Below are 16,832 nucleotides of genomic sequence, written 5' to 3' on the forward strand. Positions count from 1 at the left end.
CAAAATGTAAATATTATTTTTATCAAAGGTTTAATTGATTTTTTGAAAACTATTTAAAACCTGTTGTGGTAATAATAATGATAAAAAAAGAAAGGTCTTGGTTACAGATATTTTTTGTTCTACTTTTATTCTGGCAATAATAATAATAATAATAATAATAATAAAAATAATAAACGAATTTTGTTTTTTTCTATTCAACGCTCCAAAAAAACGTGCTTCAACTCCTCACTTTTTTTATTGCTAAGTAATACAATTTTTCAAAGCCGCAGGCAGATAGAGACCAATTCGTTTCCTCATTGGAACTGTGAAGAAATTTGACCTGTTATACTTCCTGTCTTCTTCATCTCCGCCGTCTATGTCCACCGGAGCCGGCGAAACCATCGTCACTCCATTTTTCACTACGTAGATTCAGCAACCACTGGGTAGATTTTGGGGATTTTGATTTCTTGCTGTTGCTGCTGTTGTTGTTTGTCATGTCGAATCCATCGGATGCCGGCGGAGGCGTGAGATTTTCCGAACGGAAGCAGCTGGCGAAGCGGCTGGAGAAATCGAACTTTTCACAGGCCTGTAATCTGCTGAGCCAACTCTTAAAGGAGAAACGGAGTCTTGCCGATTTGAGCTCCGATATGGCTCTGAGGAAGAAGCCGAGAGGTATTGATTTGGTTATTATTTGGTTGGGAGGGATAAATTGGTTCTGTTTTTTTTTTTTTTTTTGTTCTTTGTACGAATTTTGAAACCCTCAGAATTTTTAGATCTTCGCCGAGATAATCGGATTCCAATCTCCTTGAACTTACTCGAGATTTTCCCCTCCCTTTTTTGGGATACGATCTAGATGAACTCGAAAAGGCCAAGCCGCCGCCGATGGTGAATACGGCCATTTCTTCCGACGCTACACGGCAGCAAAAGGATAATCTGCCGAAGTTCGTCGGATTTCCTTCGTCGGGATTCTCCAATAACGCCATCAATAAGGGCGAGTTCAGGTGCTCAGAGATTCCCCTCAACTTTTAGGCTAATTTCCTTTTCAATTGAGTACAATTTTTTAATTACTTGCTCACTGCTGTTGCCCAAGAGAAAAGTGCCAAAGCGAAGAAGATAATTATTAGGTTAAATTATATCCCTATGAAATGGAGTTCTAATTTCTGATTATCTTCACGGCGATTGTTTTAGGAGACCGGCCACACCGGAACCTGCAACCGCTCAAATGACCATTTTCTACGCCGGGAAAGTTCTGGTGTACGATGATTTTCCAAACGAAAGGGCCAAGGAGATCATGGCCTTGGCTGATAAGGGAAGACGCATCTCCTCCACCGCCGCCGTTCCCCCCACAGCCGCCTCCCCCAACATATTCGGTCCTGCTTTGGAAAAACCCTACAGTAAGGCTCCCGCCGGTGAGCCAAATGTGGTGTCCAAAACTCAAGCTCCGGTGAAGCCGGCACCGGAGCAGCAACTGAAACCGCAAACGGAGACAAAAAAATCTTCTGGTAACAATCGCCATGGAAAATTCAATGATGGATTCTGGTTGATTATCTTGATTTGGTGTTCTTAATTTGATTTTCTGACCCCCTTTTTGTTATTGGGCAGATTTGCCTATTGCTAGGAGGGCTTCCCTTCACCGATTTCTTGAGAAGAGAAAAGACAGGTACTGATTTTCATATTGTTTTTGTTCTTCCTCTTTGATTTTTGAAGTTGAACAGAGCTCTCTGGTTAAGATTTTCTCTATTTGCTTCTCCAAAACTGTTATTTAGATCCTGTTTTGGGTTTTTCTTCCTTTTTTTAGCAAAAAGAATGTTGATTGGTTTCAGAAAACATGTCAAAATTTATTCCTATAGTCTAGTTTAAATAAGATTTACTCGGAAATAGTGTTTTGTAAACCTGGTTTATTGAAGAACATATTACAATATTAGTTTCGACCGGTGCGACGTTGTTCGTACTCTAGTTTTCATTTCATACCATTATCATATCATTTCAAGTTTTAAATTTCGTTCATCCGTGTAACGGATTTGGATGGGTACTTCTCATAATTTAGTTTTTACTTGAAGATTAAAGCTTTCTAAATATGTTTCTTTTCCTTCTCTCTTGTTAGTTTTAGAACTAAAACAAAACTTAAGTAAGTTGGCTGGAAAGGAAAATCTTACCCAATACAGATATCATAGAAGAGAACAATCCAATGAAAAATTCAGTTCATATGCCATATAAACCTGGTGTGGTTAAAAGATATGGAGAAAAGTTACTGAAGGGTGAATTTGTAGATGTTTGTCTTGTTACACAGAAAGATGAATCACTGTTTGTATAAACCCAGTAACAATTTGTAACCCAAAGCTGAGCACTGTAAAACTTGGGGAACTACTACTTTTTAAGGTCTTCAAAAAGTATTGATGAACACATTTGAAACTGTGGTGCTGACAATTTATCACAAAGATTATTCCATTTGTAGGCAGGAATCCCCAAACTTTCTTCTTTATCCTTGTTTTTTTTTCTTCTTTCTTTCCAGAAATTTGCAAAAGAAACCCCTGAACTATAGGGATTTTATCATCGCAACCCTTGCACTTTCAACTTTTGCAATTGTCTCCCTCTTTGAACCTCTCATTATCAGGACATGGACATAGATAGTTAGGCTTGCTGGCCTTGTGATTAACAACCATTAAAAGGTCGAGAGTTTAGCTGTAAAAACTAAAGTTCGAGGGTGTAATTGTAATAATTGTCATACTCATTAGGACGGATTTTGTTTTATTTTTGTTCGTTTGATTGAACAATATTGTTTATATCATTAGGACTGTATCGAGAGAGCCGTTCCAAATGAACCAACAACTCGAGGGTATTCTTAAAGGAAGTGGAAGTAGCTCAACCAACGAGCCTGAACCTGAACCTGTTCGTGAGCCGGAAGTCGAAGCTGAAGAAGGCTTCCCTAAGCATCTCGATCTCAACTTATAACTTGGTTTTGCATTACATAGGTCAATTGTTTCTATCTCCAAATTTATTTGCTGTTTTGTGTTATATATTACATATAATTAATTCCCCCTTCCAACAACTATGCCTTCCTACTAATACAAATGTTATCCCAATCATGTTTTGAATTTTTTTTCTAACTAAATTTTCGATGCAATATGAAAGAGTAGTTTTTTTTGTTGACCTTAGTGCTTATTTTTATGATATTCTCGAATGAATATTCGAGATATTGATGGTCAAGTAAATAGACATAAACATATAGCATCGAATTTATGGTCAAGGACTCTATTATATAGTTTGTGATGTTATCCCTTTAAAGCTAAAAAGTTTGGTCGGTGAGGTTATCTTTTATTTATAATAAAAAAAACTATAATTTGTGAGATCCCACCTTGGTTGAAGGGAGGAACGAAACATTCCTTATAAGAGCGTAAAAACCTCTCCTAGACGTATTTTAAAAATTGTGAGACGGACGACGATACGTAATGGGCAAAAAACGGACAATATTTGTTGGCGGTGGGCTCAGATTGTTACAAATGGTATTAGAGCTACACGGGTCATTGTTGGTTGGAGAGGGAATGAACCTCTCCCTATTGTACACATTTTAAAATCATGACGTTGATGGAATGAATGGATTTTTAAAATTTTGCTTTGGTGAGGTAATTTCATTTAACCTAATAAACAATTGGTTGGAATAAATTATCTACGAATTTTAAGAATTAAAATGTGTCCGAAGATTTATTCAAATAAATATTTAAAGAGTTAAATATAAGATATATTTGTATTATTTGATACAATTTTAAAAACGATCGTCAGGAATTTGACGAAGATGTACACGTGTCAATATAAGATTGGCAGTCATATATTCGTGTGTAACCAATACGTAATGATATCTTCGCCCGGGCCCTAAACGGCATTTTATAAGTCTTCTAAGTTGCAACCATTAATTGATTTTCCCCCAACCCGGAGGAGCTTTTCCGTCTCCAATTTTTTCTGGCCTTTGTTCGACTCTTAACCCTAAAACCCTCATCTTCCCGGTAAAATTTTTCGTTCTTTTTGGCGGAAAATTGATCGAGGGAATAAGAATGCAACATCAGAGATTGAAGCAACAACAGCAACAAGCTTTGATGCAGCAAGCTTTGCTTCAGCAACAGTCTCTTTACCATCCTGGTCTCTTAGCTCACCCTCAGGTTCGAGTTCTTCTTTGTTTTAATTTCGGCTCACATTCGTATGATCTACACGTATTTCTTTCGCCATTGCTGTATTTTTGTTGTGGGGTTTGGCTGTCGATCTATGAGTAGTACTTGTGAAGTTATGACCGATTCGGTGCTGTCTGTCGTAGCGGTGTTTTTTTTATAGCTTTGTACGGTTTCGAGTTCTGAATTTTTGTAAACAAATGATTTCCCCCGTGTTGAGAGATTGAATGTTTGTGATGGGTATTCGTATTTTTTTTATAGTTCTGATTAGTTGTGGGTATCTGCTGGGTAATGTTGAGCCCGTTTGGATTAATTTTTGGTTTCTTGAAGTCTTTTATCTTAACAAAACATGAAACAGGATCCCTTTAGATGCTCTAGGGCCATCAATGATGGTATGACGTGCATGCAGTGGCTCACTTCTGGGGCTAAAATTTTCCATTCGGCGTGTATGCTGTCGATGCATAATGTTTGTGAATCATTTTTTATTTTTTTTTATAATGTAATCCGCTCTGGGGTTCAGGCAGATTATACCATTTTATACATAATTTATCATCCTGGTTGAGGACAGTTGACTTCCACCAACCCAGTTAGGTTTTACCAGCTTACATTATCATAGAACTGGAATTTCCTTATGACGTGAAATCTTGAGTTACTGTAGCTGGTCCGTGTCTTTCCTGTTATTTTCACTGCTTTCCTTTTTACTTGTGTGATCTCTGTCTCTCCAATGTACTGGTTGAAATACCATCGAGTTTAGCTTTTCATTTGGTTGCAAGATTTCGTTTAATCTGCATGATTGCATCCATTATATATATATTTTTTGTTTTTCACTCATTTCATAAAGATGCATCTTCTCTATCATATACTATTCCATTATTTTCCTTTTTATTTATTTTTTTGTTTCCATTATGCAGCTCGAACCAATTCCAAGTGGAAATTTACCACCAGGTTTTGATCCAAGTACCTGCCGCAGTGTGTGAGTGATTTTTTAGACGCTTCACCTCTTTTTTCTGCATTATGCTAACTTGTGTTTTCTTGCAGTCGTCATGTCTCTCTGTCACAGATTTGTCATCGACTATCAAGTTGTCATACTTTTTGTTTCTATAGTTCCTAAGAGACTGGATCTCTAATCATTTAATTTGAGCTTATGCTTTAAAATGACGCCTTCTCAAATCTCAACCAAGTAGCTAGATTTTTTTTGTTGAGTTTTATTTTTTATGTATACTATATGACTTTTGTCGATTACTTATATTTTGTTTGTATTTTTTTTTTTTCCTTTTCCTTTTTTAAAACTTTTAGTTTCTTTAATTTTGAGGAAATGCAGGTACGTAGGAAATGTACATACACAGGTAACTGAACCACTTCTTCAAGAGGTTTTTGGGAGTACAGGCGTTGTTGAAAGCTGCAAGCTTGTTAGAAAGGAGAAGGTTGGTCCACAGGAGCCTATGATACGAAACCTTTGTTCTAACTCTATTTATTTCCCCATACAATGGAATAGATCTAATTGTTTATAGTACTGATAATTTCAAGGTCTTCTGTTTCCTTCCTGTCTATTAACATCCTTGTTGCCACTGCTTTATGCAGTCATCCTATGGATTTATTCACTATTTTGATCGCAGATCAGCTGCTATGGCTATTTTGTCACTTAATGGGAGGCATTTGTAAGTATAGAACTGTATTTTTTTTTCATTTTCCATGTTTGTACTTCTGTTTCCTGTCTCAATATTGTGCTTTGCAGGTTTGGGCAGCCTATCAAAGTAAATTGGGCTTATGCTAGTGGTCAGAGAGAGGATACATCAGGTGTGGGATCTGTTCTGAATCAGTAGCTGTGAGTTGCAACTGTTTAAATAATTTCTTCTATATTCACCTGCTTCTTTTGTGTACAGGTCATTTCAACATCTTTGTGGGTGATCTTAGCCCTGAAGTTACTGATTCTACTTTGTTTGCATGCTTTTCTGTTTTCCCAAGCTGTTCGTAAGCTTCAGCCCCTGGAAACTATTTTTTAATTTGTTTGTTGTCCTTTGAATTTTGCATGTAATTTCTAGTTATGCAAGATATAAGTTTGCAGTACTCCACAGCTCAAAAAGCTATTGGGGTTGGAATGGATATGTTAGTAGTTTGTCTTTTTTATCGTACAACATCTGATATTGTGTTCTATTGGTTTCAGCGATGCCAGAGTTATGTGGGATCAGAAGACTGGGCGTTCCAGGGGATTTGGTTTTGTTTCTTTTCGCAACCAACAGGTTCAAACTACATCTAATTGAAATATATTTTTTTGCCATTATTTCTCTCTCTACTAAATTTTGCTCCCTTTCCAGGATGCTCAAAGTGCAATAAATGACCTGACTGGTAAGGACTTAATTGCTTCTGATAGTTTTAATTTCTTGTACTAGATTTTCATTTGGTTGAACAATCAAATCATTGGCTGAAAAAAGAAAAGATTGATGATCTCTTCATTTGTGATTTCTTTTAATTGTGGTATATTGTTATCAAATATCTATAACAACATTGAAATTGAGTAGCATATTGTCTTTAACTTTTGTTATTGAAAGTCTTTTGCTATATTGCCCTATTGCTGACCATGCACGGTCTCCTTCAGGTAAGTGGCTTGGGAGTAGACAGATTCGTTGCAACTGGGCTACAAAAGGTGCTGGATCCAATGAAGACAAGCAGAGCTCAGATGTGAAAAGCATTGCAGAACTTACAAATGGATCATCTGGTGAGTGTTCATACCCCATGTTTAATGAGGTTTTCATTTCTTTCATTAGAAACTATTAAGTTTAGAATGTTCCAGTTTTGTCGTTTTGTTTACCTTGAGAATCATTCATACTCCATGTTTAATGAGCTTTTGACAATACTTGCATGAATTTTGACATTTCTGCAGAAGATGGTAAAGAGACGGTCAATAGTGATGCTCCAGAGAACAACCCTCAGTACACTACTGTTTATGTTGGCAATCTTGCTCCAGAGGTAAGATACCTCATTCCTATCTTTGTTATTTTTATTTTAAAATTTTTTAATGATTTATCTGGCTCCAAGCTGCCAATGATAAGATAACAGAATGAACTTTTTTTGGTACTCAACTTGCCAAGTTTTTGCTAGTGTAACACTTGGTTGAGGTTGCTGTATAAAATGAGGTTTCTTTTAATTCTACCCGTCTCTAGAAGGGCGCTCTGGTTTAATTTATAATTTTATTCCAGGAATTGGCAGGAAAAGAATAATTTCTCGAAGAATAATCTTGTAGCGTTTACCTAGTTGTCTGATATCAGTGATATCTGGGTGTTTTTGATTACTGGCATTTTGGATTTTTTTGAATAATTTTTCTTCATTTATACAGGCCACGCAGGTTGATCTTCATCGCCATTTTCATGCTCTTGGGGCTGGTGTGATTGAGGAGGTTCGCATCCAGCGTGATAAGGGCTTTGGTTTTGTTAGATATAGCACTCATGCTGAGGCTTCTTTGGCTATTCAGATGGGGAATACTCAGTCGTATCTTTGTGGCAAACAGATCAAGGTTTCGTTTCCTTCTTGTGTATATATAATTTTAGAAGGTGTTTGTGGAGTAGCTTTCTTAAGTCAGTTCTAACTGGCGGGGTTGTGTACCGTTTGTGTTTGCAGTGCTCTTGGGGAAGCAAGCCAACTCCACCTGGAACCATCTCGAACCCGCTTCCTCCCCCGGCAGCAGGTTCAATCCCAGGACTGTTGGCAACTGATATTTTAGCGTATGAGCGGCAACTGGCTATGAGCAAGATGGGTAGCGTCCATGCACTTATGCAGCCTCAGATACCACATCCTTTAAAGCAGGCAGCCATGGGGGGGATGGGTGCCGCTGGCTCAAGTCAGGCCATCTATGATGGTGGCTTCCAGAACGTTGCGGCAGCTCAGCAGCTCATGTATTATCAGTAAGGCGCATAACGAGAGAGAGAGAGAGAGAGAGAGAGAGAGAGAGAGAGATGTATACAAAATGATGGAGTGTGGTTAGTTCTGTTGAGAGATGTGGTGGATGTTTTTATTGTTTTCCTCATTTGGAGAGCTTCTGAGGCTTAGTATATGATGCTTTTATTGTTAAAAAGTTTTAAAAATAGGCTGGGAGCTGTGTTAATGGAATGTCATTATTGTGTACCCGAGTATATCTGAATTTAGAAAAAGGATATGAGGACTAGCTGGGTGTTCTTAGTTTTCCTTCCATTTTCTGTTCCTTTTATGATGAATGATTGAGGAGCACAATATTCTTATCACTGCTTGTTTTGTGCCATTATTAATGCCAGGAGTAACTAAGAATGATTTAATTAATTTTAGACTATGATATTCCCTCATATATCGAGATAATTATAATAATGATAATAATCATCATATATTATAACAACATTTAAAACGACCTAAGTTAATAATGTGTAATGGACACTATACTCGAAGTTCTGAAATTTTCAATATATTTGGACAAAGTTTGTTGTGTTAATTTTGTTCTCTAAATGCTGCAATTTCTTGTTTTTTTAATTTTTTTTATGCTAAGTACTTGCGGTTGTGTCGGAAATGGCGGGTACAAATTAGTTTGTGGAGCAGATCAGAGGACTAAAATATTAATCTTGTGTTATCAGTTCAAATCTTCTGTGTCGAAATGGTCGGTACAACTCAGTTATTAAAATAAGTCTAATTGTAGAGTATATGATTGTAAATCTTCGAGTTATTGTAGAGCATATGACTGTAAATCTTTCAGTTACTCGTTTAAATATGCTATTAAAATAAATTTGATGGGTCAAAATAGCTGGAATGAATTTGTACTTACTCATTATAACAAACTTACTATTTTATTTTTTGGTTTACAAAAATGCAAAAAGAAAAAAGAAATGAATTAATCATTTGAAGTAAAAGAGAAAATAATTTTATAAATATCTCCATAAATCTTTGAAATTGGCCCGGTTTATTAGCGGTTTAATTGGGTTGGGCGTGCCTTTATTGGCGAGGCCCCTGCCCCGAGGGTTTTGGTGACTGAACCTAGGGGTTTTTCCGCACACTCCCGCGCTTGCTTGCTCTCCGCTCTCTCCCTCGAATCAGCAAAATCCTCTGTGCTTCGTGAGGAAAGCCGAATTCATATTCCAGCATGGACGAAGAAATGGACGTCTCTCCCACCTACTTTGACCCTGAAGACCTCACGATTCGAGAGCGATTTCGTCGGTACAGGTGCGTTCTCCGGTTTGCTTTCTCTTTATTCGTTCGGCAGGGTAAAATATGAATGCTGCCGAGAAAATGCGTCATCTACTCAGTTTAAAGTTAATTTCTTGAGCAGAGGTTTCAATTAACTAATTTATTTATTGGGTTTGTAAGAGCAACCTATGTGGTCTTAGTTCGCTATTTGGTATTTGTTTGATTCGAATGTTTTCTAATGCTCAATTTCAACTCATTGCGTTAAGATCAAGCCGGGTGCATTGCTTTTTTACTTTCTCTGTCTAGATGGCTGTCATTTGTTTGGGTTGAGCTATGCTGTTTGCCTATGCATTCTGTTGCTCTGTTCTTGCCCCGTCCTTGCAGCTTTTCTTGATTGGAGTGGGGTTTTCACTTTAAAAAAAAATTGTTACGTAGCTTTATTACCCATATTTGTTGAATTTATCAATTTTTTTTTTTTTTGATGCAATACCACACTTAGCATGAAACTTATGCAGGAAAAGGCCTTCAAGCATATCTCCTCACAAGGAAGTTTCATTTTCAACAGTCAGTGAGTCTAGGATTTTGTACGACGGACAGAGTTTCTATAGTCCAACAAATGCCGCACCTCTTGAAACTTTTAAAGAAGATGCTGAAAGTCTTGATGGCGATAGCCAGGCAGTTTCAGTAGCGTCTCTAGGTCCCGATTCAGTTCGCTACTCACTGAAGGCTTGCAAGCATGAGAATGACCCATTATCTAATAGTGGAGATACAACTTATCCCTTTTTTGCATCTCTGATGGACTCTTCAATCCAAGGTTCTAATTATGTCGAACATATTTCATTTCTTACTCTTTATGTTTGTCCTCCCTTTGGGCATGGGCTGTTTGTTTGAAGAAGTGTACACTTCATGTCTTATTCTCTCGAGATATTTTGTCAGGATTGATGTCTATCCCAGACTTGATATTAAGATTTGAAAGTTCTTGTCGCAATGTTTCAGAGTCGATAAGGTACGTTTCCCTCTATGCTGTTCTCATTTCATTTATTTTACAGACATCTTGTTGTTGGTTTTCCGAATAAGTTGGATGGATTACATTATGCTTGTCTTTATATAGTTTCTCTGAAATCTTATCATCTATTTAGATTTTTTTGGGTGATAAGAATTTTTTTTGTTGATGGTATGAAATAAAAATGAAGGGGAAGGATAGTCAAAACCCAAGGTGACATAGTTAGAAAAAAGGAAAAAAAAAAAAAAAAAAAAAAACGCTTCCAGATAATACAAAAAGAATTGAAGCTAAGAGTTAGAGAAATTCCATTGTTTAAGAAGCCCCGAAGAATTTTCTTTGTTGTTGAATACTATTGTTTCTATTGGGCCACATCAACTGAAGGGACACTTGCACAAATTGAAGTCATAAGATTTTCCTAGCCCTTTAAAAGGACGACCGGCAAGAAATGAGGAAAGGCTGTTGATATGAAGAGGGAGAGCCTTATGCTATATCTTGTTGTAAATTATCTAGTTATTTATTATGCTACCTCTTGGTCTAAATTATCTAGTCACTTTACTTTTTACTCATGCTTCCATTTTAGCCAATTGGAAAAACCTTTGTAATCTTCATGGATCTTTGATCCATTTTGTAACTTTCATACGTCAAAGAAATTGTTTCTTATAAAAAAAGATATTGACCGGGAGAGCAATCTTCCACTTGATTTTATGTTGTAAGAAAATCCTTAAATTTCAAGCAAAGAGCAAGCATTGAGGAAATTACCTCAGGTTCTGCATCATTTTTATATATAGGCAACATCCTAGTGATAGTCATCTAAAAAGAAGTCTCTTTGTAAAACGACGTGGTTACTACTGATAGACCATAGCCAATCAATGAACTTGGGAGAACAAGCAACCAACTGTATAACAGTATGAGCATAAGAGGAAGTTGATTCTGCAAAGAAAATTGTGTGCGCTGAAAACTTGACTGAACTGTTGATTGTTACTAATTCTTTAAGCGCCATATCCCTTTTTGTTTCTGAACTTCTTGTTTTTTTCCACTAGGTATGGTTCTGACATTCAGCACCGCTTTTCTGAAGACAAATTGGTGAGGCAGAAGGCCCAATTTCTTGTAGATGAAGCTGCCTCTTGGTCCCTCTTGTGGTACCTTTATGGGAAAGGAAATATCTCTTTCTTCAACTTTTTAAAAATTGTATTTTGTATTTGTATACAAATTTCTGTTTTCTGTTTCATGTATGTTATTTTGGATCCTGATTCAATTCTCCGTTTAAATGGCAACAAATGTGTAACTTTAAACCTTGCTGCATGTAATTGAAATTTTGGTATATTAAAATTTTCCCTGCAACAACATTCTTTTTCAATGTGAAGCTTGCTTGTTTAGACAATGATGAGCGTTAGCACAGCTGTGGACCGAGTTTTATTGTTTTTTGCCGCTTCTTGATAATAACAATGTGTAGATGGCATCAATTTTTAGAACAATGTACAATACACAACTTCAACATGGTGGAGTTCAAACCACAAAAGAATTATTTTGTAATTATAGCCTTCTTTTGATCTTGCTTGATTGGAAGGTTTTTCTTTAGTTTCTTTGGGAAGGCTACCCCAGCCTCTAGGTCCTTTATATGATAAATTCATAGCCTTTAATGTCTCTTCTATAAAAAAAAAGATAATAAAGTCGTTCTGGTGTTCCTTGAATTATTTTTCCTGTTCTTTCTCCCACTCTCTAACTGCTGCCTATTGGCAATTAATATTATTTTCTGTTAGCATTTTGGCTAGCATGGACGGTGTCTTTTCTGCTATTGTTGAAGGAGATTAACTCACCCACCCACCTAACCCACTCACGCATATATAAAATACATGCTGTTGCTTGTTACTGAAAATATTTTACTATTTGACCTTGGGATTAATACTGGTATCTTGTTCTTGCAGCAACGAGAGAGACACCTAAAGATCTAATTGTGGTTATGTATTTTTTTGTTCTTTTCTTCCAAATAAAAATAAGAATTTGTATTACATTTTAAACATTACTCAAGTGTGAAAAACCTAAATGAAGCTTTCATTTTGTGGCAGTTTCCCCCAACATCGCACTTGGAGGCCTGCCAGTTTGTCATAGAAGACCATACAGCTCAATTATGTCTTCGAATTGTTGAGTGGCTGGAAGGTTTAGCCTCTAAAGCACTTGATTTGGAAACTAAGGTGATGAGTTATTCTGAGAACTTTACTTGATAATTTACTACCAGAAATCATATCTTATACTATGGTTGTGATATATTTCAAAATTAATGTTGTATTTAATTGTGTGTCCTGCTTGCTACCGCTACTGTGTTTTATTCTAGCTCTCAAGTCACAGATTGTTAGTTATAGCTGTCACTGACATGATATGTTTAATAATGGTCGACATTGCTAAACAGACTTACTGTAAGTTAAAACCCTTAGCTCTTGAAACTTTATAGATTCAGGTTATCGAGTCCCTGAGATAACTCTTGGAAAGTGATATCTTTGTGACTTTTAAAAACTTATACTAGGGTTAGCCAGTTTTCTTTGACGCTTTGTATATGTTTTTACAGATTCGTGGATCTCATGTTGGTACCTATCTTCCATCTTCTGGAGTTTGGCATAATACTCAGCGTTCTCTCAAGAAAGGGACTTCTAATACAAATGTTATTCATCACTTGGATTTTGACGCTCCAACACGTGAGCATGCTCATCAGCTGCCAGATGACAAAGTACGGTTTTATTTATGCTAAATTGGGCCTTGAATGAATAATATATATATATATATATATATATATATATATATATAGCCTTTGGTGCCTTGTGATGTTTTATTGTCCTTTTTACCACCACATCTCATGTTCTGTTTATCATCCTTGCATACTTTGGACATGTAGTTTGGGATGTTTGTGTGTGATTTGACCTGTTTTTCTTTTACAAAAATTGATATAAGAAAGATTGACAAACTTAGACTGGAAAATAACTACATATGAGTCGCTTTAGTTTAGAAGGCAGTATAGTAATTGACAATGTTCTCAACAGAAACAAGATGAATCTCTTTTAGAAGATGTCTGGACTCTTCTAAAGGCTGGGAGAATGAAAGAAGCATGTGATCTTTGCCGGTCAGCAGGACAGGTAAACAAATCTCTGAGAGCTATGGCTTCTTCCCTTCCAATGCTCCAGTTTATCATCTTACATCCTGTGATACATTTAATAACATGTTGGCAGCCGTGGAGAGCTGCAACTTTGTGTCCTTTTGGTGGATTTGAACACTTTCCTTCCATTGATGCCTTGGTAAGGAATGGAAAGAACAGAATTCTACAAGCCATTGAGCTTGAAAGTGGCATTGGCCACCAATGGCGTCTTTGGAAATGGGCTTCTTATTGTGCATCTGAGGTAGTCATTGTTATTTCAAAGGGCAGTAGATAGGTTTTATTTTCTGTTTCGAAGTTGGTTGTATAACTCTTTAAGCAATGTTTCATGTGCAATCTCTATCTGATGGTTGATGGTAAACATGTATGATCATAATTGTATACTTCTGGTATACTTCTGGTGAGCTCAATAACAATTATGCTATTACATGTTTTGGGGCGGACAATGAATAGAAGATGTTTTCTATGTTTTTTTTTTAATTATTTTTCTTAACATTTATTTTATTTTTGCTTCTACTTGTACTCTGTGCAATTGTTGAAGAAAATTGCTGAAGTAGATGGTGGGAAGTATGAGGCTGCTGTATATGCTGCTCAATGTGGAAACTTGAAGCGTGTACTTCCTATATGCACAGATTGGGAGGTATACTTGTGGCAGTAATCCCTGCAAATTTTAGAATGTTTAACTGAAACTTCTGTGATCTGTCCATTTCACTATTAGGGATGCATATGAACAGACCTGCTAATTTAGTTGGTGTGAACTGGGAGGTCGATGAGTTTCTTAGTGTGGATATTTGTTTGCCAATACTATTGGCTAATGTTTTGTGTTGACTAATTGTCTTCTGTCGGTGTTTGGGTGATCTCACAATTAAGCATAAATTATCTAATTATATTCTTATATGCAAGAAACCTAATATAATGGAAAAGAGTTATCCTAAGATTTTTTTTCCGATGACCTTTGATAATATCAATTTGTTTTAACACTGTCAAATGCTCTGAGACTATCCATTTGCATGCAGTCAGCATGCTGGGCAATGGCAAAGTCGTGGCTAGATGTTCAAGTAGATCTTGAACTCACTCGTTCACAAGGGAAGATGGATCTTTTCAAAAGCATTATGGACACTGTAGATGAAAGTCCAGGACAAAGTGGTAGAAACTTTCAGGCTTCTGATGGACCAGAAAGTTGGCCACTTCCAGTCCTGAGCCAACAACCACGCCAAATTTCTGCCCTCCTTCAAAAACTCCATTCAGGGTACGAATACAATATGATGTTACTACTCATGAGGATGAGTAATGTGATGTTAACAATGTAAGGTCTATTCATTTTCCTGATTCAGCGACATGGTGCATGAAAATGTAAATCGTGGATGCAAAGAGCAGCAGCGGCAAATTCAGGTATTTTAGATTTAATTTGAATGGCCAGGGTAATTTTATCCGAGGTTTTACTTATTAAATGGTGCAACTAAACCAAAGAGGAAACATGTGTGGCAGAGCAAACTTGTTCAAATGATTAATTCTTCTATTGTGATGGCCGGTTAATTTTATAGATTCTATTTTGATGGTGTCAAAAGACTTTTTGTTGTGGCCTGGGCTTGAATTGGGCCTAGTTGTGTGCCGTCTTCTAAATTGAAAAACACTAAGATTGATTGCTTTTATTTGATGATGGTAGAGTGATAAAGTTAGGAAGAGAGTTTCGGTGATTGTATTGAAAAGTGAGGAGATCATTACAAAATTGCACAATTTATTACTTTTATTTGACTCCCGTTCTTTTTTTGTTTTGAAATCCTCTTGAACTAAATGCATTCTCAGCTCCTTGTATTTAACTGGTGTCCTGCTGAAAATTTCTACACTCAATGGAAACACAAACCTTATATTTGTCTGACACTAGCTCAGCATCTGTTCGCACCTTCCTAAATAAGGTGTCACTCTCGCTATTTAACTGTGCTTGAACCCATGTGGTATCATCCTCCTTAGTTGGAGCTTGGGTCTGATAGAAGCTCACCAGTTGGTTAAGTTACTGTTGCATCAGTCAGTTCTCCCTACCTGGCTACTAGATTCTTTAGTGTCTTCCTTGGTTTCCATTCTGTAAAATTGGTTCAGCTGCAATGCCCTCTACCAACACAAACATCCTCTCCGATGCCAGTATCTTTTTAACCTCTTCCATCACAGCTCCTCTTCCATATGTTTTAGGATATTGCAAATAAACCTTATTTCTGTCTTTTATTTATAATTTTACATGGTAGGAAATGAATTTGTTGTCCTTTTTCTTATAGCTGCCATCCCGTCATGATTTACATCATAGGAAACTTTCCCTACACATGCACTAGTACAAGCATTCTGTTATTAACAGAATTTGCATATATCAAAAGAAGTCTACATCCTTCTTTAGCTTCCCCCATTCACATTTTACTCACTTCTCACCTTTGTACCGGAGTCATGGACTATCCAACGTGCATGAGCGAAGGGGGCCTACTACTCCTATAAAATCGTTATTTATCCATTTACCTAATCAATACTTTTAAACCACAAGTCTTAGGATTGTGCAAATAAACTTAATTTCTGTATTTTATTTACAATTTTACATGATAGGGAATGGGTTTGTTGTCCTTTTTCTCATAGCTCTCTCATCAGTCATCCCATGATGATTTTCACTGGAAACAAAGTTCATAATTTTTTATTAGTCTTCTGTTGGTTACTGTTGAAATAGAAGGAAAAAACTTCCATCTTACATTGTATGATATTTTTTCCAGATGATCTTGATGCTTGGAGACATTCCTCGTCTCTTGGACCTAATCTGGTCATGGATAGCACCTTCAGAAGATGATCAAGATGCTTTCAGGTCATGTAATGTCTTTGTTATTACAGATAAATGTCTATGTTTGAGACAGATATGGTTCTATTTGCTTATACTGCCATTTCAAAAATGCTTGCGTTTGGATTTTGTTAGGCCTCATGGAGATCCTCAAATGATTCGGTTTGGTGCTCATTTAGTGCTCGTGCTTCGATATTTACTTGCTGAAGAAATGAAGGATATCTTCAGAGAGAAGATCATGAATATTGGCGATCTTATTTTACACATGTAGGTAAAAGGCTTGTTCTTTTTTTAGATGAGGACAACATAGAATATTTAGGTAAAAGAAGACTAGAGGGATTATAGATGTGGGATGAAATTTGTTTCCATGTTTGCTTTTGGTGTGCTGCTCTTAAATATTTTTATGATTTGTTTATTTTGGTAAGAAGCAGCTATTTCATTGAGAAAAATAAATGAATATTCTTGTAATTTCTGCTGGTCCTAAATATTTTGTAATCATCCATATGCTTTGATTCTAGATTAATTCTAAAGCTATCTAATTATCTCATCATTCTCGTGAAACAATAGAAAATGTCTTTCCCCCCCCCCCCCCCCCCC

The 16,832-nt window shown here is 36.6% G+C and overlaps 3 protein-coding genes across 3 annotated transcripts in view; all 3 read left to right on the top strand.

Annotated features, from left to right (window-relative positions):
• The first annotated feature begins 243 nt into the window (after positions 1–243).
• On the top strand, positions 244–3,129 carry LOC111488686 (protein TIFY 10B-like). Its single transcript, XM_023136581.1, has 5 exons — positions 244–651; positions 833–980; positions 1,168–1,481; positions 1,582–1,639; positions 2,772–3,129. Exons 1-5 carry the CDS (start codon positions 474–476, stop codon positions 2,929–2,931), a joined length of 858 nt encoding a protein of 285 aa, XP_022992349.1. The 5' UTR covers positions 244–473; the 3' UTR covers positions 2,932–3,129.
• Positions 3,130–3,886: 757 nt separating this feature from the next.
• On the top strand, positions 3,887–8,374 carry LOC111488636 (oligouridylate-binding protein 1B-like). The gene is made up of 12 exons (XM_023136494.1): positions 3,887–4,133; positions 5,051–5,112; positions 5,461–5,563; positions 5,721–5,797; positions 5,875–5,936; positions 6,023–6,110; positions 6,304–6,379; positions 6,455–6,485; positions 6,736–6,855; positions 7,021–7,106; positions 7,474–7,650; positions 7,755–8,374. The coding sequence occupies exons 1-12, from the start codon at positions 4,029–4,031 to the stop codon at positions 8,040–8,042; spliced, it is 1,275 nt and encodes a 424-aa protein (XP_022992262.1). The 5' UTR covers positions 3,887–4,028; the 3' UTR covers positions 8,043–8,374.
• Positions 8,375–9,082: 708 nt separating this feature from the next.
• Positions 9,083–16,832, top strand: part of LOC111488527 (nuclear pore complex protein NUP107) — a 12,582-nt gene continuing 4,832 nt past the window's right edge. Inside the window, exons 1-14 of the mRNA XM_023136300.1 lie at positions 9,083–9,317; positions 9,797–10,095; positions 10,218–10,287; positions 11,325–11,440; positions 12,210–12,241; positions 12,351–12,476; positions 12,848–13,006; positions 13,317–13,409; positions 13,503–13,670; positions 13,968–14,066; positions 14,443–14,675; positions 14,761–14,818; positions 16,174–16,262; positions 16,371–16,502. Of these exons, the coding sequence (XP_022992068.1) occupies positions 9,238–9,317; positions 9,797–10,095; positions 10,218–10,287; positions 11,325–11,440; positions 12,210–12,241; positions 12,351–12,476; positions 12,848–13,006; positions 13,317–13,409; positions 13,503–13,670; positions 13,968–14,066; positions 14,443–14,675; positions 14,761–14,818; positions 16,174–16,262; positions 16,371–16,502 (1,754 nt within the window). The 5' untranslated portion in view covers positions 9,083–9,237. The remainder of the gene's footprint in view (positions 9,318–9,796; positions 10,096–10,217; positions 10,288–11,324; positions 11,441–12,209; positions 12,242–12,350; positions 12,477–12,847; positions 13,007–13,316; positions 13,410–13,502; positions 13,671–13,967; positions 14,067–14,442; positions 14,676–14,760; positions 14,819–16,173; positions 16,263–16,370; positions 16,503–16,832) is intronic.

The sequence above is a fragment of the Cucurbita maxima genome, unplaced genomic scaffold (assembly GCF_002738345.1).
Source record: "Cucurbita maxima cultivar Rimu unplaced genomic scaffold, Cmax_1.0 Cma_Scf00013, whole genome shotgun sequence".
Lineage (NCBI taxonomy): Eukaryota > Viridiplantae > Streptophyta > Magnoliopsida > Cucurbitales > Cucurbitaceae > Cucurbita > Cucurbita maxima.